This window comes from Xenopus laevis, chromosome 3L (genome assembly GCF_017654675.1).
Source record: "Xenopus laevis strain J_2021 chromosome 3L, Xenopus_laevis_v10.1, whole genome shotgun sequence".
In the NCBI taxonomy this organism is placed as follows: domain Eukaryota; kingdom Metazoa; phylum Chordata; class Amphibia; order Anura; family Pipidae; genus Xenopus; species Xenopus laevis.
In genome coordinates this window covers 48,962,826-48,985,426 of record NC_054375.1, presented here as the reverse complement: position 1 = coordinate 48,985,426, position 22,601 = coordinate 48,962,826, and the positions used below count along the sequence as shown (strand labels likewise).

General features: G+C 38.0%; 1 protein-coding gene across 1 annotated transcript in view; it reads right to left on the bottom strand.

Annotated features, from left to right (window-relative positions):
- The window catches only part of ubtd2.L (ubiquitin domain containing 2 L homeolog), a 63,231-nt gene that overhangs the window by 11,700 nt on the left and 28,930 nt on the right, over positions 1-22,601 (bottom strand). The window contains exon 2 of the mRNA XM_018252159.2: positions 11,942-12,178. Within this exon, the coding sequence (XP_018107648.1) occupies positions 11,942-12,178 (237 nt within the window). The remainder of the gene's footprint in view (positions 1-11,941; positions 12,179-22,601) is intronic.

Genomic DNA, 22,601 nt, shown 5'->3' with positions numbered 1-22,601 from the left:
TTCTTCACAGTCAGGACAGTGAGGTTGTGATGGCTGATTCAGTTAATGCCTTTAAGAATGGCTTGGATGATTTTTTGGACAGACATAATATTAAAGGCTATTGTGATACTAAACTCTATAGTTAATATAGGTATGGGTATATAGAATTTTAATTAAAAGTAGGGAGGGGTGTGTGTATGGATGCTGGGTTTTCATTTGGAGGGGTTGAACTTGATGGACTTTGTCTTTTTTCAACCCAATTTAACTATGTAACTATGTAACTATGTAACATTACTTCCTTTTTGACATAAAGACGCATTAGGCACAGTTGGAAAGGTGCCCCTAAATCGAAGTTCTAAGAATGTGCCATGAACATTTAGATTCCATTCGCTGGAAACGTTGGCCTTAACGAGTAGCTTTCCCAATTTTCTACTGCAGTAAAAACAAAGCAACACATTTGGGAAATGCAGACATACTAGGGTATACATCAGAACAATTTATGTTTACCAAAATCTGACTTAAAAAGTATTCTATGTTTGTTCCTGCATTTTATTTAAAACAACGCATTAGGGCACATGTACAGCTGCCACTGCAATGAGCAAAGTGCAATTTTCAGTGCAATGTTACATCAGTAATACAGTCTAGACTACCCTACTGTATGTAATTAAAGAAGAGGCGTCAGAGGAAATTTCCATTTCACATTTACCATAGAAATGACAGCAATTGTGTAGCTCTCTATTGTCCACAATTCCCTCTTCATAAAGAATGGATGTGTAAAAACTGGTGGCATGAAGTGTCAATGGTTACCCGTGCTTGGTATATTACCCTTTTTAAATCATCCATAAAATGCAATTATCAATCATTTAGATACAATGTTGACTTCTGTACAAGGGGGTAAAGGACAATGTCCTATGTCTCAGACAGAACCTTTGCCATGGACTGTAGATTGTCTCAAAGACCTGCCTTTATGTATCACATGAGTAATGGGACCACAACATTTTAACATACTATTTGAAGACAATCCCCACCAGGAATCACAGGCTTTTGCCATCTGTAGATATAGCATCTGTTCAAAAAAGGAAAATATTTGTGTATGATAATAATAATATATTACAAGTCTGATAGGGATGCGCAGGTTGACAAAAATTCAACCCGCAATTAACCCAAACCCTGCCGGCAACTCCATTTACAGACTTGGCCTGCCCACCTCTGAAGTCACAAAAGGGGGCGGGGTAGGCGTTTGCCGGAGCCAAAAAAGACAACAGAGTAAGGTCGCGGGTGGGGAAATCGGAAGAAGAGTTCAACCCAAACCTACCCGTGTCTCGCAGAATGTGTGGCATTCAGCCCAAACCCATGGGTCCAGCAGGTGTCAGGCCAATCTGTATACCAATAAAGTCAGGGTAGGACAAGAAGGTCTTTTTATTTCAGTTTTCACTTCTTTAATCCAGTTATCTATGGCCATGAGATCTTGCAGTTACCGGTTATTACCTATATATGCCTGCTGCGCTCCACTCTGCTGCTAGTGACTGCATGCAAGTGTATCTTATTCAAATCAATGGGGAAGGGACATGGAGTGGATCTTAAAGCATAGAGATCCAAGCTATGAAAAGATCCCTTATACAAAAAAAAACAGGTTCCAGGCATTCTGGATAACAGGTCTCATAAATGTACCAATTGTTTTTGTCTTCATCAACTCTTGTCCTAGCCTCTTCTTTTACCACAAAATGATTCCCAATGCAAATAATCACTTTCTTCCAAGCAGTCAGCAGATGTTTCCCCAAGCAAACTAAACTAACCCAAGCAGTACTGGGAGTACGCATGCTTTTTAATTATTAAAACATGCTGCCTATCAATTCAAGGTTAAGTTAAGACTAAAAGTGTTTCTCTATCCAGTTCGTTTTAGTCAGATAATTCACCAGGAGACACCTGAGCTCCAGGCACTGGGGAATGGAACCTTGATCTCCACAGAGTCTCCTTTTACAGAGCAATTAACAAATGATATACGATTAAAAGCAACGCACTGGTGTACAGAAGCAGCGAAAGGCACATTTCAGGTATTATCCTCATTATTTTTGAAGCCCCAACATATTCCACAGCTGAAACCTGATGAGTACAAGCGAACACCACCAACTCAAAATAATGACCCTTAATGACAATTACTTTATAATTAGATATAATTAGATATACAGCAAGACTCCCTGATAAAATACAAATTGAAATAGCATAGAAAATACTAATATAAAGTAACAAAAAAAATAAAAATAACAAAATCATAGGTGGTGACATACAGTAAGACTCCCTGATAAAATGCAACGTAGGGATGCACCGAATCCAGGATTCGGCACGGGATTTGGCAAGGTCTTTTTCAGCAGGATTTGGCCGAATCCTTTTGCCCGGCCAAACCAAATCCAAATTTGCATATGCAAATTAGGGGCGGGAGGGGAATCGCGTTACTCTTTGTCACAAAACAAGAAAGTAAAATAAGTTTTCCCCTTCCCACCCCTAATTTGCATATGCAGATTCGGTCCAATCTTTCCCAAAGGATTTGAGGGTTCAGACAAATCCAAAATAGTGGATTCGGTGCATCCCTAATACAAGGTGAAATAGCATAGAAAATACTAATCAGGGAGTGCCTGAACCTTTATGTCACTATTCTACCAGAAAATCTCAGTAACGTGAAAGGTGAGCATTAGGCTAAGTAAGACCGGGCGGAGGCGACAACATATATTTATTTGTATAAGGCTGCTGCATCTGGGACGTGCAACTACAGTCCTGGACCAGGAAACACACTGCTGCTTTATACCAAGGAGGTTGTCAAACAAAAGCATTTCTTGCATTATGGCCAGACTGTCATGCTACAAGGTTATTTTTTATGATGTATCTAATTGTTTCTGACAAGGCCACTAAAGATCCTGAGTTACAGGGCAACAAATTAGCAGCCATTAAAAAGGACTTGTGTTATAAAATACATTCAACTTATTGTTTTAATGAAAAGAAAAATCAATATTTTTGGCCATTAAGGTAGGGGCACATTTTTAAAGAGATAGTCTTCGCAACAAGATTTCGATCGACTTTTGTTCTGGAACGATTTGTATCCCATAGTCGTCGCTCTACTTTCTCCCCCCACGCAGGAAACGGAAAACAACTACTGTGTACTATGTTGTTTTTCGCTCACTGTTTTGTACATACGCATATGTATAAATTATATATTCTCACACACACATGAAGGAGAGTGTTTTCTCTGCGTCTTGCCTCGAGCGTTTGGTAAAAGAATGGTGTTTCCGTGGCACAACCTTTGCTAGCGTCTTTACGTAACTGCGTCATTGTGCACGAGTAAGAATTGGCATACTATCACGGCTGCTAATCTCGATCTGTGAGTGCTTGTAGGAGATTTCAGTACTTTTCTATGTACATGCTATTTATGACAAATCAATCCAAAAAGGGTCTCATTTTGGAAATACAGGCGATTTCAAATCGCGCAGTGTGCATAATGACTGGCGAGTTGCATGTAGAGACAAAACGAACGACTTGTCGCCAGAACTTGCTTTTAAAAATCGAGCGCGACAAATCTCCCCGTGTGCCCCTAACCTTATAAAGCACTAGTTTAAAAGCTGGGCTATGTTTGTTAAACTTTCCTCAATCTTTCTTTGTAAACAGGGTCATTTACTTAGAGCTTTTTAGGGTAAGGGCACACCTGGCAGTTCGGGGAGATTTAGTCACCTGGTGACTAATCGCCTCTTCTTTGGGGCGACTAGTCTCCCCGAACGCTTCCGCCTGCTATAATGAAAAATTGGCTGCAGCATGGCACACGCGGCTCTTCGTTTTTCGAAGTCGCCTCATGAGGAAACTTTGGGCTACTTCGGAATACGATGCGCCACGTGTGCCATGGCAGGCAATTTTTCATTATAGCTGGCGGAAAGACAAGGGGAATTGTTCGGGGAGATTAGTCGCCCCCAAAGAAGGGGAGATTAGTCGCACCAAAGAAGAGGTGATTAGTCGCCAGACGACTAAATCTCCCCGATTCACCAGGTGTGCCCTTAGCCTTAAACAAAAACCTGACCCTTATCTAAGCAGCAGCCTTTGTACAACTCATCATTGGGGGTTTCTTAGTGGACTGGTAATTTATTTTACCAGCTCCTTTGATATTCTTTGGGACCAGAAGTGACAGGCAGTTCAGCACAAGCCCTATTCATTCCAATTATGTTGAAAAGTGTTTTATACAGTCAAGTTAAACTTTTTACTATAATTTAGAATATGTGCATGTAAAACTGATATGGAAAGGCCTTCTCTCCAGAATGACTTCCCTTTTCTCTGTAATAATAAAACTGTACCGTGTTACTAAGCTGCATAAATCCATAATGGAGGCAAAACAATTGTACTGGGTTTAAATCCGGTCTTGTATAAGTAGAAAACCCCACACAGCACAAGAATATTGAATTTTCAGAGCACTGCACCAGAAATAATTATTTAGATATAGGATCTATTATCTGAAACTTTTGAGACCTGGGGTTATCCAGATATGGGATCTTTCTGTACTTTCATACTAAAAAGTCATTTAAACATTAAAAAAAACAATAGAATTGTTTTGCTAGTTGCCACCAATATGGATTCATGCAGCTTAGTTACCATCATGTACAAGGTACAGTTTAATTATTACAGAGAAAAATTAACTAAATTTATTAAAATCTAGCCCGAGTAAATAAGCTTTTCTACTTTAAGATACCAAATTCTGAAACGTATGATAGCTTATCTTATTATAAGAAAATCATCATTAAAAGGATTTGACGTCGAGTATAAGCCGAGTTTTACAGCACCAAAAATGTTCTGAAAAAGTCTACCTCGGCTTATACTCAAGTCAGTATAAATATATACCTAGCTGATCAACACGAATGGCTGCGCTTCTGACCGGAGTCCTGTGCCCCTGATTCCCGGGTTCTCAATGGCGCGTTGCGATTGATGTCACTGGCTGCGCATTATGTGTGACATCACCGACCAGCGCACGCTTGTTTTCCACTTGATTAGCCCCACACGCATTGCCTGGTAAGCCCTGTGCCCCACTCTCACACAACAGGCTTATATAACAGCCAACCTACTGCATGTCAACAGTTGCTGAAACAAAACTCCCAGCATCCTGTCGCTGGGTTCTAGGATTCTACTTGTGAAACATCGATATAATATCTTTAATTGTACTGCTGACAACTTTCCCTGCTATATCAACTATATCTCACAGTGCTTACCTTAACTTTTTGGCACAAAACAATGGCCATTTTTACCATGTTTTTGAGCATTCACTTGCTCTTTCAGCTAAAAACTGCTGCATTTCTCACCCTAGGCTTATACTCGAGTCAATAAGTTTCCCAGTTTTCGTAGGTAAAATTAAGTACCTCGGCTTGTATTAGAAGAAACAATGTATTTTGTAGATACCAAAATAAAATAGAGCATACAAAAGAAACACATTACATTAAAACACAACTAATCAAACCAATAAATAAAATGATCACAAAGTAGCTCCCTGTTACAACAGGGACCCAGTAGCTGTTTTAAGGCCCCCTAAAAATTCAGTACAATTAAAGGGGTAGGTTACATTTAAGTTAACGACAATTCTTAACCTTTAAATTAGTCTTAATTTTTTAAAAACATTTTTAAATGATCTGCCACTAAAATGCCAAACCGGAGAGCTACTGAACAAAAAGCGAAGTAATTAAAAAATCCCAGTTAATGAAAAACAAAGACCAGTTGCAAATTGTTGCAGAATAAAATCATACTAAATGTTAATTGAAAGGTAAACAACCCCTCTAAAATGGAATGAAATGATTAAGATATAGTTATTATGGAGTGGATTTGCCTCTTTCTTTTTACACTCGTCCCTCTTAACAATAAAACACAATTTAGGGCAAAAAAACATGCAAAAGCTTCTACTCCCAACCCAAAAAAAGTTTATGATTCACGTGTGTGTGTATGTGTGTAAGAGTGTGCGTTTTGTGTTTGTGCGAGACAAACCAAATCGGCCTATCCTTCCCCAAAGGAGTGCCAGAGTGAGAGAATTGAACAGAAATGACGGACAGGCTTAAAATTCTGTTCAGTGATTCATAGAGGGAAATGCTGCAGATCTTAAAATATCTGATCTATGGAAAGAAGAGCCTTTTATCCACAGAATGTAAATTTTAAGATGAGTGGCAGGCAAGCAGTTAAACCATGGGTCATTTTAGTAGCCCTTCCTTGAATAATATCTAAGCTAGCTGTGCCTAACCCCAGTGCTCTCTTTACTTCCCCCCACTGCTGGCTTACTATCAAGTTCATTGCTGCAGACTATAGCAAATGTTGCTCTGTGATTGAACAAGAAATAGAAAAACAAAAATAGTTTTCTCCTTTATGAATTGGAATGTATCCTTTACCTTGTAAATCATTTATGGAAGAAAGCAGAGAGCCATGCATCAAAGGTTTATTCGTATTAGACCCTGAAAATTGTATATTCATTTTCAATGTGACAGTTTCTAAACCCTTATTGTGTAAAGGGCTATGTAGAGTAGAACCCAGCATTTACCTTTTCCAGGGGAGCACGAAAAATCACAAAAATGTTAATTCCGGGAAAATGTAAAAAACAAACAAACAGTGCTTACTTAAACCAGACCGTGAATAATCTGCATAGTTTCTAGAAAATTCCGGCTATGTAAAAGGGGGCTTCTACTGCAATAAATGTTGTCACTTTTGTACCAGTTGGCAACAGGCAGTAAAAAGCATTTTAAAGGAGAACTAAACTCTAAAAATGAATATGGCTAAAAATGCCGTATTTTATATACTGAACGTATTGCACCAGCTTGTCAATAGCAGCAATGATCCAGGACTTCAAACTTGTCACAGGGGGTCTGCAACACTCACATGCTCAGTGGGCTCTGAGCAGCTGTTGAGAAGCTAAGCTTAGGGGTCGTCACAAATTATCAAGCAGAAAATGAGGTTTGTGTAATATAAGCTGATGCTACAAGGCTGATTACTAAATTCTGATGCTTCGTTGCACTGCTTTCTGTGTTGCCATGTAGTAATTATCTGTATTAATTACAGATAATATCATCCTTATATCGTGACATTTATATGTCTTCTATGTGTACTACATATTGTGAGTGGGTCCTAAGTAAGTGACAGCAGCACAGAGCATGTGCAGTGAATCGGCAGAAAAGAAGATATGGAGCTACTGGGGCATCTTTGGAGGCACAGGTCTTTACTGCTAAAGGGCTGTGGTTGTCCTAGACATAACAACAACATTTATAACCTACTTCTTTAGCTAAGCTTTAGTTCTCCTTTAAAGGGGTTGTTCACCTTTGAGATAACTTTTAGCATGCTGTAGAGTGTAATATTCTGAGACAATTTGCAATTGGTCTTCATTTTTTATGATTTTTGAGTAAGTTAGCTTTTATTCAGCAGCTCTTCAATTTGCAGTTTAAGCAATCTGGTAGCTAGGGTCCAAATTATGGTAGCAACCATTCATTATTTGAATAAGAGACTGGATTTCGGGGAGACTAATGTGAGTGTGTGTCTCTGCCCTTAAACTGCAAGTCACAATTTCCCCAAGAGACCTGCTTATCTTAAATAGTTACAATTGTATCTTTGCTTATCTTAAGTTGTTACACATATCAGTGCAGGTGCTGTCGTTATTGTACTATTACTACTACTAAGTGCAGAAGAGTGCAATGGCATCAACATTTCATTTTGTACTCCCTCTCCAGAGCAATTGGAGGAGATCATATATGGTCAGAATCACTTTCTGGTGCATAACAGTATACAGTTATGGGGTATATTTAAATAGACATGTATGACTCTTAACCTGCTCTAACTCATCACACAGACAGGACATACCTACCCATTCTCCGTAGCGTCAGAGGAGTAAAATAAATTGTACGTATTATTTTGAGAAAGACAAGCCTGTCCCTAGCGCTAAGCAAAGGCCATTGTAGAATGTCTGTGACCTTTTCATAGTCTTCAAGTTCTTACAGAGACAGGTCTCCATGGGAAGGGAATGCTAAATATTCAAGGGATGTGAGCCATACCAAAGTTTTACCTTGTAGAACCGAATGTAGATTGAAATAAGATTCCACCAGCTGACTTTTATATAGGTTTACTTAAAGAACTCAGATCACATTCAAAATCCTGTTTTCTTTTTTTTTTATTGAATTTATCTTAATCCTATGCAGAAGTGTAGTATTTAAAGGGGACATTGCACCCACACATAAAAAGCTGTATAATTAAAGTTCTTTTCAATTTAAACATGAACCCCCAATTATTTTATTATTAAAACACCCATACTGTAATAAATGGATTTAAAAAAATCGGAGCTGTCAATCATATATTGACTGCCCCGCCTCTATGACTCAAGCATAGAGGCAGGGCAGGCAACTACTATCACTTTCCATTAACACTTCTAGATGTCACTGTACTCCTTATAGTTTATAATTATGTAACTTGTGTATGGGCAGGGCTATAGGTTCCCCATTCTGGCACAAATAAGATTTTGGGAAAATGCAAGCTTGCCTCAATAACAGTGCTCACAAAATGGCAGTGACCCTATATAAAACAAATACTCTAGAGGGTAACACATTTATTGTAATTGTTACTTTTTATCACTCATCTTTCTATTCAGGTCTTATTCAATTCAGTGCATGGTTGCTAGGATAATTTTTACCCTAACAACCAGACTGCTGAAATAGCAAACTGGAGAGCTGTTGAATAAAAACCTAAATAACTCAAAAAAACACAAATAATAAACAATTACAAATAGTCTCAGAATATCACTCTCTACATCATAACATACTAAAAGTTAAGTCAAAGGTGAACAACCCTTTTAAGCAACTACCTGTTTCCCACTCAGTTTTTGTGCCTTGATTGTAATACATGTGTGGGATCGGTTATCCAGAAACCCGTTATCCAGAAAGCTCAGAATTACAGAAAGGTTGTCTCCCATAGTCTCCATTTTAGCCAAATAGTCCAGATTTTTAAACATGATTTCCTTATTCTCTGTAATGATAAAACAGTACCTTGTACTTGATCCCAACTAAGATATAATGAATACTTTATGGAAGCAGAATCAGCCTATTGGGTTTATTTAATGTTTTTATGATTTTCTAGTAGACTTAAGGTATGAAGATCCAAATTCCGTTATCCGGAAAAACCCAGGTCCCAAGAATTCTGGATAACAGGTCCCATACCTGTACTGGAAATATATACAGTATTCTGCTTCTGGTGGCATTGAAAAGCAAGATTAGATAATAAGCTCTGCAGAGCAGGCTCCATGTGCTTGAAGGGAATAATGAATGAAATAAGTAACTCTATATACAAAGTGTATGAGCACTGCAGTCTCTCACTAGGGATGCTTGGCAGCACTCAAGATAAAATAGGAAACCTTAAATCAGCGGTTTGGCAGCGTCCTTCTGAAAACAAACATTGCAGAATGAAACAGCTGAGGATGCTATTACACATAGCCGAGATATCATTAGGGCTTCCCACTGAACATTTATAGCAGGTTGGATTGCCTTCTGAGAGATGCCGCTAAATGCATCAGTCAAGATAACACAACATAGAATTAGACTTGAGACATAAGTAATAAGGTTTGCAATTGGATATCAGCAACTCTGGATTGCGCTAAATATGCTTTTCTCGTTCAATATAACTCATGGTTACCATGTCTGAGTGTTCCCTTGTTGGAAAGTTCTTTTTGATAACTGTAAGACAACATTCTACCATTCTTCACTATAACTGGCAAGCAGACGCAATACTACTACCACTCTATTATTTTCATATTCCCTTGGCAAAGTAAGCAGTGAGCAGCTTCAATTCAGACCTGTAAACAAAAAACTGTCAATGCAGATAACCTGGGCTCATTTCTTTTTGCTAAAGTATATGGAAACAAAACAAGACACTAAACCCAGGTTATAAAATTGGTATACTGAACTTGAGATTCAAGATTAAGGTTTTGGCTTGTCTCTGGGCTATAAAGATCTTAACTATTTTAAATTTCACTAGCATTATCACTAGTTTTTTCTAAGATATAAATGGTTTACTACGAGTTTCCTCAACCCCTTTCCCCCCAGTGAAAACAATTCAGTCATGCTTGTAGGGATGCACTGAATTCAGGATTCGGCTCGGGATTCGGCCTGGATTCAGCCTTTTTTAAGCAGGATTTGTATTCGCCTGAATCCTTCTGTCCGGCCAAACCGAATCCGAATACTAATTTGCATACTCAAATTAGGGGCGGGAGGGAAATCGTGTGACTTCTTGTCACAAAACAAGGAAGTAAAAAATGTTTTCCCCTTCCCACAATTAATTTGCATATGCAATTTCGGATTCGGTATTCGGCCGAATCTTTTGCGAAGGATTCCGAGGTTTGGCCGAATCCATCTCCTAGTCAAAAGAACATTGGAAATGGCTGACCTGTACTGGAATTGGCCAGTTAGAGCAGCCAAACTCTGCCAGTGACTCACAGCAGGATTGGTTGCACCCAGAAGACAATATTAGGTTAAGGAACCCACAAATAAATTGTTACTTATATAAACAACTGTAAAGTGCGAATCAGATTTCAGCCAATATAGTTTTGATTTTTTTTATGATAACATGTGCCCTTTAACTTGGGATATAAATGAGAAAGCTTGAAGGGGACCCGTTATCCATAAAAAGCTGTCCTTTTCAAATTAAACATGATATACAAATTTTTTTATTTATTTATTTATTTTTTTATTAAAACATTTTAAACCTCATTCAAAAATCAATCAAAATATTTAGGGATGTACCAAATCCAGGATTCGGCCTTTTTCAGCAGGATTCGGATTCGGCTGAATCCTTCTGCCCAGTTGAACCGGATCCGAATGCTAATTTGCATATGCTAATTAGGGGCGGGAGGGAAACCGTGTGACTTTTTGTCACAAAACAAGGTAGTAAAAAATGTTTTTACCTTTGTACCCTTAATTAGCATATACAAATTAGGATTTGGATTCAGTATTTGGCCAAATCTTTCATGAAGGATTCAGGGGTTCGGCAGAATCCAAAATAGTGGATTCGGTGCATCCCTAAAATATTGCAGGCAGGCAATTAATTTCACTTTCCAATCAGCACTTACTAGATGTCACTGCACTCCCCACATGCCCTCCTCTCTATTCACCATTTAATTGTGTAGCCAGTGCATGGGGATGGACATCAGGTCCCCCATTCTGGTGCACAAACAAGATTTTGAGATGAAGCCTTAATAACAGTGTCCACAAAATGGCTCCTGCCTCCTTGCTATAATTATGAATTTTGAGACCAAAGGAAACAAGATTCAAATAATTAATTTACTGCAATTAAAATTTATTTTGCCTGACTAACTTGATAAAATAAGATTTGGAATTTTGGATTTTTTCGGGTGATAGGTCCCCTTTAACAAGATAAAAGGAAACCACTATTCAGTAGTGTTTTAAAGTACAACAGGGGGTTAACTGAGTACCTCAAGGGATCTGCAGAGGGGCCTGTCCAATTGAATAGCTTCATTAGTGATATCACATTACCTTTATCTTTTCAACTACATCAAAAGTATCTTAATCAGATCTGATATCCAATTTGGTCTAGATAAAATCTTTAAGCACTTACATTTGAGAAATGGTTTAAAAAAAGATGAAATGGTTTATAACCATTACATTACTCTGTTCACTCCTAAAGAAACAATGGAGCTCACATGGAGGGCTTTTTACCATAAGAGATACGTTTTAACATTGGAAACTTTGCAGGTGGCACATTCTGTACTGGGCTCATCATGATATGTAACATCCCTTGAACAAGAAGTAAAATTGCCCAACACATTCTGCTGTTGTCAGATGTCACACTCCATTGACATTCCCTCTTTGCCTTGATGTACATCACTGGGCTATGCCCAGCACTGTAAATATGTTTGGTCAAGTTTTGGGGAGAGCTAATTCTATAAACTGGATTGGTCTGAGAAACCTACCGTGTGGTAATGTTATACTTGCACCATCAATGATTGCCTGGGCCAGTTCATGATCGTTATTCTCAAAAGCATGTGCTGCTGCCTTTAAAGCATCCCAGATTTCTTTGCGTCCTTCAAATGCTGGTGCAGTATCCCAGAATTCATCCCGCTTGCTCCTCAACTGTCCGTCTGTCATAGGATAGTCACTTTTCCATTTGGGCTTGTCTTTTTTTAAGGGCTGGTTACGACCTAAAGCCACTAAAAAAAGGGACATAATATTAAAAAAGATAGACCCAATCTATCACTGCTTGCATATAAATTAAAACAGAGCAACTGTTACATGTTTATCGGGAAAACAAGAGGTACGGTAAGGTACGAAGACCCAAATTATTGAAAGATCCATTATCCGGAAAACCCCAGCTCTTGAGCAATTTAGATAACAGGTCCCATACCTTTACTAGAAAATCATGTAAACACTAAATAAACCCAATAGGCTGGTTTCGCTTCCAATAAGGATTAATTATATCTTAGTTTGGATCAAGTACAATGTACTGTTTTATTATTACAGAGAAAAAGGAAATCATTTTTTAAAAAAATTATTATTTGGATATAATGGATGCTATGGGAGACTGCCTTTCTGTAATTCAGAGCTTTCTGGATAACAGGTTTCCAGATAACGGATCCCATACCTGTATATGAGTTTTAAAACAATCCTTCAGTTTACAAACACACATACATTTTATATCTGTAAAACCCCAGAAACCCAATGAGGCTTTAGTTGCAGAAGAGAGTTGCCTACTTGTTACATCTCATATCAGCCTATCGCTAGTTACTCTATCCCTGTTCTACTTGCTGTTATGCCACATACTTTCCACACCTTGTTTCAGTTTCCTTCATTGATAATAGGTGGCTCACTAAGTTTCTAGGCTTAGATGACACTAACTGCATCTTCTGTAATAGCCTTTCTTTTCCTTCTTTGTCCTTCCTTTCCATTTCTTTGCGATCCATTCTTTCATTCCATACAGTAGCAGTTACTATTATATTGAAACGTTAGTAGCACTAAGAGAGTTAGGAATGCGAGGTAGCCACAAACAGAATATTAATAGAAGCAGTAACACAACACCCATAGCATATACCTACAAAAACGATACAGAGAAACATGTGAAGTTCTAAGAGGGATCTGCTTGTTTCCTGGGTTTCTTCTTACAAAGCGATGGAGGATGTGCTCATTACTTGCATGCCAAACTGGCACAGATCAAATGTGACTGCAGTAAAATGTGAATACTCCCAGTTCAGCTGAAGGCATCATCCCTTATAATTGCTTTGCTACATTAAACAAAGGCCTGGCTGCATAAACACTTTCCGAAGGATTGTGCTCAGGCACAACTAAAGTTCTGGAAGTCCTTCTAGCTGACACACATGCCCAGAGTCTTAAGAGAAGTTGCTGCAATGCCAGTATCTTTCACAGCTACATCTATTTAATTTTTATTTGCACTATAGGAAACATACGCATCCATATGATGTTTGTTTGATACACATCATGCTATAATGCCAGCCCATCAAGGGTACAGACCTGCATAGTAACTTTTAATCTAGGTGTAAGGTGAGGTTTCAAACAAGACTTCAAATGGTCAGATTTTTTTCATAAAAGAGTCAGTTCACCTTTAAGGATGATGTTGTTGATTGCATTTTATCTTTACTTTTCATGCTTTTCTGAATTATTTAGCTATTTTTTTTTTTTAGCAGCTTTCCAGTTTTGAATTACAGCAGCTACCTGGTTGCTAAGGTCAAATTTACTTTAGAAAACAGGCAGTGTTTTAAATGAGATACTAGCAGAGGAATAGAAGATATATAGTGAATAAAGTACCCCCACTTGTAAAATATAAGGATAGTATACGGTAAGTTACTATAGAAGATATATAGTGAATAAAGTACCCCCACTTGTAAAATATAAGGATAGTATAAGTTAACGAGGCGTTCCATGACCATATAAAAAGGTCAAAGGCCGAGTGTTTTTATACAGGTCATGGAACTCAAAGGTGAATTCTAATACCCTCATATTTTGCAACAGGGGGTACTTTATTTATTATAATACACAAGTTTCAGTGAGTCATGTGACAGAAACGACATCACTAAGCTCCTATTATAACCGATGACATCACTAAGCACCATTTATAAGGATCTAATTTAAAGGATATTGTTAATAACATTTTGTTTTGGCTGTTGAGGTCAGTGAAAGCTGGAAAGAGGAAGAGGAGGAAGGAACATAATTCAAAAACTGTAAAAAAAAACAACAAATGAAGACCAGTTAAAAAGTGGTGAAGATTCAAGTTAAACAATGCCTGTGTAATGGCTTTATATATTTATAGGTTTTGATTTGGTTTGATTTTGACATTATTTTAGGTTTATGATTTTGCTCAGCATTGCAGTGGCCATGTCGCCCAGATTGTAAGGCAAATTGTAAATTTGGAAAACTCAATAAAAATGATTGCTTAGTGATTGCATTTTTCTTGACATATGATATGGACTTTGGGAGTAGATAAACCAGATAAACCCCCGGCATAACATACTACTTTTTCTAAAGAATGCACCAGGTTCAGGATTTGGGAGCACGTTTTGCAGGTTTTTGCCAAATCCTTAGTGTTCAGCAGAACAAAACCTGCACCCTTATCGTGTCATATGACTTTAAAGTTTGTGGCAACCAAATATGATAATATTTAATACATTGATTGTTTTACATTAAAAGAATAGGTAGAACACACACCTCAATACAAATCTTATTTATTTGGCTCATGCTGGACACAGGCGTTTAATGCCCAGAAACTTCTGCTGAGTTATGCCCAGAGCTATTTTGTTTTTAGCACCATATGCTCTTCTGGAAAGAATCTGCTTCATTGATAAACCAAAAGATGCATTCACAGACTAACACAATTCTATACCCAGAATCCTGTGCTAATCATAGGTGTACGCTGCTGCTTCAAGCTTTGAGCCCACAGCGGAGAGTATTTTAGTGCTACCTGCTAGGAGCCCAAAGTGGAGGTTTAAGGCTTCCTCAAAAGGATTTAGCCAGATATGAATAACTCAGAACACCGCTGTGCTGTCTTACAGCCTCATATTATCTGGAGAGGAACAAAAGTCCTACTACACAAATGGAAAAATCCAGGATGCTTAAACAGTTGTTAAGAAAGAAATGTTCTTGGAATTTTCTTTATTCTGTAGCCAGTCTTCATGGAGATGAGTTATGTTCTGTTCTGTTTTTGGAAGGAGGCTAAAGTTTCATAGAATACAAGGTCAATTACATGCCTTTATTATTCCACAAGAGCAGACCATAGGAACATGAAAGGAATTTTATAAATAATTTATTGACCTGAACAGCCTTGCTAAGCAGCTCAGGCCAAAGCTACTGTTGTGGCTCAGAGGTTTAACTGTACAACAAAAACATGCAGAGAAGCAAAATCTATTATTACATCAGTGCTGCTTGCTCTAGAAAAATAGCAGCCTCCTGTGCAAGAAATACCAGCAGAGATCAAACAGAGTCCATTGGTTAGCCTGTATTTGCTTTAGCTTTATTCCTGGCTCTCAGTACTGTTCTACATTTGATCTGTCCAAACAGAAAATCCAATCAGCTAATGCATGGTACATAGGCACATTATGAAGTAAGTTGTGCCACAACAGTGGGCTTAAATGAATGAAACAATATAACCAGTCATACGGCATCTGTTTGGCAGAGTGATTAGTTGGGCGCCATGGGTATTGTTCAGGCTATTGCCACCACCAGTACAGAAACACATACACTACTGAATCATCTTCAGTTTCCCAGATATTATCCACCCCATAAAACTTGGCAAAATGAACTGGCATTAAAACAATCACAGCCAATAAAGCTCATAATAAAACACCATACACAAATAGTGCAATGTACAGACAGGCCCTGCTTCACCTGGTTAACCTCAGCAACAAGTAAAGTTACTTGCATCTGAATTCTTGCTTTCTCACTCCATTGAACAGCATGAAATTTAACCCAAACCTTTAGAAGTGGCCAAGCAAGAAGCATGATTAGGGATAGGGTGGAACAGGTCATTTCCAATCCAGGTTGGCAACTCTGCAGTCAATCTCATCATCTACTGTATAACTTTTCATGAAACAAAACCTTTAAAAAAGCTATTGAAAAGGAAATCACCATATCACTCCCAGGTTTCTAACATTGGGAAGCCTGTCATACAGAAAAATCATCAACCAAAATGACTTGTTTTTGGAATCCATAAACCTTCATTCTGAAACCCACTGATTACAATGCTTCATTGCCTTGTCAAGAGAGAGGTCAGCTATGGTTGCCACCTGTTTGGTTTTGACAACTTGAACAACTTGGTTTTGGAAGGGCAGTTTGGAACAAAGCTCCTCTCTAAGGCAAATTGGAGAGGCTTCAGATGGGTTTTTTGCCTTCCTCTGGATCAACTGGCAGATAGGTAGTTAATAAAAAAAAAAAAGGTTGAACTCGATGGACATGTGTCTTTTTTCAACCTTACTTACTATGTTACTATGTTATCTGTCCAGCTTTCAAAATTATGAAATCCGGACAGGACTCTCCATGATCGCTGTGTCAAAGTCCTGCCCCTGATATCCCACCATGTGATGTCACTGCCAGCCCCTCTGTCCAGAGTTCCAGAAGAAGAAAGTTGGTAACCCTAGTTACAACCCCTATTAGGTTACAGCTCATTAACATTACATGGGACATGATAATTGCTGGTTTTAAGGGCACTTCAGGATTTACTTCATAATTAAAACTACATACAAGAGAAAGGCAGTTACAGTTTTTAATTGTACCATTGGAATACAAGAAAACCCAAATCCCAAAGTTATTCTAATCTACTTTCCATTTACTAACAATTGCCTGCAACTTATGCAAGTACAGAGCAGGGCCCCTCTTAGCTCATGGTTACACTCAAGACGCATCAGCTGTATTTTACGTCTTCCGTCAACAGTAAATTGCACCAAGCAGAGTTGATCAAAGCACTGACGACTGTAACAGGCCGTTTACTATTTGTTATTTGTATGATCATAAGATGGTTCTACTCCATTGCCATTAATTTTATGCAACCCACAGTAAACCTTACGATGCATGGGTCTCCTACTGTCAATGCACGGACAGGTGCATACGATTTATATCAGTTACTACAGACATGGGCTGGCATCAGTGTTTTCACTGACCAGCAGGAAAAACCTGCACAGTGTGACATTAGCCTTTAATGGATGGAAAAAAAGGAGGTCTGCAATTTAGCAGGAGAAAGGCTCATGTATAAATAATAACCTTAAAAGCAGGATCCCCTTCATCCCAGAGTGAGACAGTAAGAATTCTACCCTTAGATTGCTTGTATACAGTATGTACATACATTTGTGACTCTGTGTAAATCTGGAAGCACTTTCTAAGCAAATAGCAGCCATGACTCAAACATTTAGGCAAATGTGCTGCTAAACTATACGAAATACTATTTGGCAGAGTTTAGGCCTGTTACACACATTAGATTTATTGAGCACAAAGGCAACTGCTATATGAGATGATGAACCAAGGACATGACAGTTACAGCTTGCATTTGAACTTCACTAGATTTTAATGGATGACACATTACACTTAAAGGAACTTAATGAGGCCCTGGCATTTTCCCCAGATCAGATTTTATCATCTAGTCTCCTCATACACACGGATTCTTATCCACCCCTTCTATAATGAAACAAGCAAGCAAAAAATGCATCTGTAGAACAAAAAGTTCAGCTGTCCAGAATGTTATTGTTTAAAGGGCATATTTATTAACACAGGAGACAAACATCACTGGTAATGTTGCCCATAACAACCAATCAGCAATTAGATTTCAACAGTCACCTACAAGTTAAAAAACAAAAGCAAAGATCTGATTGGTTGCTATGGGCAACATCACTGGTAAGGTTTATCTCCAAAGTTAATAAAACCCCCCTAAGTGTTTTATTTAACCTATCTGAACCCTAACAATTCGGCTAGATCTAAAAAGAAAATTTCTGGAATTCAATTGAATACCCAACAAAATTCTGGATTTTGATGCACCCCTACTTATTACATCCTCAGTTTTTCCAGTCCTCAAAACTGTTTTTTAAACTTTAAGGGGCCGATTCACAAAAGGGTCGAATATTGAGGGTTAATTAACCCTCGATATTCGACTGGGAATTAAAATCCTTCGACTTCGAATATCGAAGTCGAAGGATTTTAGCGCAAATAGTGCGATCGAACGATCGAAGGATTAATCCTTCGATCGAACGATAAAATCCTTCGAATCGAACGATTCGAAGGATTTAAATTCAACGATCGAAGGAATAACCTTCGATCAAAAAAACTTAGGAAAGCCTATGGGGACCTTCCCCATAGGCTAACATTGAGTTTGGTAGCTTTTAGATGGCGAACTAGGGGGTCGAAGTTTTTTCTTAAAGAGACAGTACTTCGACTATCGAATGGTCGAATAGTCGAACGATTCTAAGTTCGAATCCTTCAATTCGAAGTCGTAGTCGAAGGTCGTAGTAGCCCATTCGATGGTCGAAGTAGCCCAAAAAACACTTTGAAATTCGAAGTTTTTTTACTTCGAATCCTTCACTCGAAGTTAGTGAATCAGCTCCTAAATGTAAGAGTTTGTTTTCAGTATGACTTCTTTTATTTCTTAAGCTAAACATGGAAATTGAAGCTACTGCATGTTTGATTCTTGCGAGGTGGATAAACAGATTACCAGAGCACATCCCCTCGGCATGATGGACTCTTGCTAAAAAAAAAAAACAAAGGGGGAAGGGAGGAGGTTAAATACTAAACTACTACTAAACCTCGCAAGAACCAAACATGGAGTCACTTCAATTATCTCGTTTGGCTCAAGAAATAAACAACAGACTTTTGGTGATTAACATAATATGTAAAATATACATTCAGCATAAGCCCTGTTCATTGAACTCATGTTGTAAAAAGAGAGTATACTGCCCCTTTAAGAAAGATCTAACGTTTGTGTTATCTCTTCAAATAAACAAGGCAGGGGACTACAACTAGTTTCACATTCCAGCTTCCCGTCTGTAAAATTAGCTAATCCTTAAAGGGATCCTGTCATCGGAAAACATGTTTTTTTCGAAACGCATCAGTTAGTAGTGCTACTCCAGCAGAATTCTGCACTGAAATCCATTTCTCTAAAGAGCAAACAGAATTTTTTATATTCAATTTGGAAATCTGACATGGGGCTAGACATTTTGTCAATTTTCCAGCTGCCCCTGGTCATGTGACTTGTGCCTGCACTTTAGAAGAGAAATGCTTTCTGGCAGACTGCTGTTTTAGTTTTTTCAAAAGATAAAAAGCTACCTGGCTCAGAGAAGAGCAATATCACAAGATTTTCTTTATGCCGCTAACCTTATTTTCTGCCAACAGGTTGTGCTGTTAATATTCATTATATCACAGTAAAAACTACTGTTATCTTTCTGCCAACAGGTTGTGCTGTTAATATTCATTATATCACAGTAAAAACTACTGTTATCTTGAAATCTAGAACAAAAAACAATTACTGTAAAGTGGGAAAGTGACCAGAAGGGCGCTGTGAACAATTTTACATACATTTTTTTAGAAGGTTTATAATTCCTTTGCGCCCAAAACACTTCTTTATATCCCCGAGTCCCATGCTTTTAATGCAATATAGATAAAAGCCTTTTTAGCGATTCTGAGTAGCTGCCTGATCTCCCTGAATTTGAAAAAACTGAATATAAAAATAGCATATAAAAGCCATATTTCCATAGCTTATTCTATTTATTTTAGATAAAATGTTTTTGTACACATTTACACTGCAACACTAGAATTCTCATGCTTGGGAGTCAGGATTTCTGGCACATTTCATAGATGTCTATTGGAACCACAGGCACATGTCTGTCTCTGGTATAAATGGAGATATTTAGCTTTAGTTTCTGCCTTGCACATTAGAGCAAAGATTGTCTACCCCTTTTGGGCCCTTCTTCAACTCCAACTGGCTGAGGGAGCAGCAGCCACACAAGGCAAAAAGTTTTGAACAGCCTTGCCACTTGGTCTGGCGCTAGTAGCTTTGAAGGGCAGCACACTATTAAACATCACATTTGTAAACGCTACAATATCCATTACTTCACGTCTTGTCCTGTCCCTGCACTATGCTGTCATGTCATGCAGGAGTTGCATATTTTTGCACTTGCACGTTTGTCTGTTACTTCTAGGTGTGTGTAGCACCATGGTCCGGGAGGAACGTTGTTTCGTTTCACTGTGTACTGTACAAATGTATATGGATGATATGGTTGGATGACATATGCCTGAAATGGTTTTATTATTCAGTATTGTAACTTTTAATTGAACCAATGCTTATATAATTTTTCAGGTGACAGGAAACTAATGATTCAAACATCAACTAAATCCTGAACAGGTGAGCTAAATTATCCTTCACTTTCCCTCTCTTATAACAGAGTAAGGTTATAGCTGGGATAGAGGGCTGCACAGGGGAAGAACATCTAACAAATCAGCATAAAATAGCATTACGGTTATTGTAAAGTTCACTTTGAGTTCAACTTCTGATGACCATTTAGCTGGAAGTTCCTCAGAATTCCTGTTTTCTAAGCTTCTGAATGGTACCTTCTTGACTGATGTAATGAAGTTCAAACAACTTGCTACTGGTTATCCTCCTTTTCTTCATTGCTCTTCCAGGCATAATTCTCATTACAGTGAGCAGACAACTTCACAGTATAAATTAAGACAGCTTCAATCTGGTAATATGTGCTTCAAGTGGAAGGTCAGGTTTGATCAGGTCAAGGATTTATTTACTTGCTGTTTACAGTCTTCAAATGCATCAATAATTTCCCTATCCTGCTTTTTGACTGTGCTGCTTCCGCAGCCATAAGGAATTACTGAAAATAATACAGCATGGACTATTCCTATCTTTATTTTTTATAGATACAACAGAACATCTGAAGATCTTTTCTTCTTTTTTTTTTTCATCCCAGTTCTACAAAGTGACAGTCTGTGTAGTATCTCTTGACTGCTCGTATACATTGTTAATAATTAATCATGGAGGCAAAAGCTGTCTACCACTTCTTCTGTTCATCATCATCAACTTTTAGGGTGGTGGCAGATTAGTCGCCCAATGGCAAATCTTCTCTACTGCGGATGATTAATCTCCCCGAAATTCCTTCCTGCCGGCAAGAATATGAATCACCAGTGGGATGGCATACGAATTGCTTTGGATTTCTGAAGTCGCCCGAAGTTTGTCTGTCACCACCATAAAAGTTGTCTTCTCTATTGTAATAACTTTTGTTTTTTGTTATATTTAGCTGTATCTTTTCACTATGTTCTTAATCTCTTCTAATTAGGGTGGCATGAAATGCCAAGCAGATTTTCAACCTGTTCCTCTGTTAACTTTTAGTTAGAGGAACTATATACTATTTTTTCAGGACCACATATGCTTTAAAAATATTCCTCTATTAGTGTTTAATTCAAGATCTGTAACAAGATAAACGCATAACCATAAAAATATAAAATTGTTTGCAATATAGACAAATTATGAAAACCCTGCTACTTTTGACAGTCCCTTCTCATCTGAACACACCAATAACAAATGTGTAACGTTTTCTTAAGAGCTTCATGACTTGCATAGATTAAAGCCACAAAGGAGGCTAGCGGTAACCCGTTATCCAGAAATCTGTGAATTGTGGAAGGTCCATTTTCCATAAACTCCATTTTATCTGGATAGTCCAAGTTTTTCTTTGTAATAATAAAACAGTTCCTTGTACTTGATCCCAACTAAGATATAATTAATCCTTATTGGAAGTTAAACCAGTTTATTGGGTTTATTTAATGTTTACATGATTTTCTAGTAGACTAAAGATATGAAGATCCAAATTAAGGAAAGATCCATTTATGTGGAAAACCCTAGGTCCCAAGCGTTCTGGTTAACAGGCCCCATACCTGTACCTTGTACTTGATTCTAACCATTGAAGTGCTGCTTCTAAATAACACTATACATAAACATGCATTTCTACTCCAAATTAGCAAACTGTAAAAATGGAGCAAATTTTCAGAAAATATGTTCTTGGGTACAAAGCATAACATGAATGATAAAGTCCTCTGATTTGTTTGATTCCAAATATGCATGTGATTAACCAACTATGATTGTAAAGACGCCGATATCTAACAAATGGTAAAAGTTACCGTGGCCTGTGGGATTTGCATTACTTTGCGTTTAAGCTGCACTGTGTTTAGGAACATTTTTACTGAAAAGTCTTCTGTTTGATTTGCGTTTACTAATAGAAAGGTGGTAGATATACTATAAACTCCTGTTCTAAATAGTAAACAAACTAATAAACCTTCCCAGCAAAGCAAACAGTTTTGTTCATAGCTTCAAAGTCTTTGATCTAATGCCTCAAACAAAGCTGCATTTGTGACGCCAGGGCTAAACCCCTGGAGATATTTTGTACAGAAATTGAGTATACGGATATTGAATATGCACACTAGGGAGACAATCCACTCTTACTACTACTGGATTCACTAGATGGCCTTGAAAACCTACATCTATTGTTTCCTTGTTTCAGGTTGTCCATTACTGTAGTGGGTCCATTTCTGTTAGATGCCCAAGGCACTTATTCATACAGCTTGTCCTTAAAGGGCAACTAAAGTCTAAAA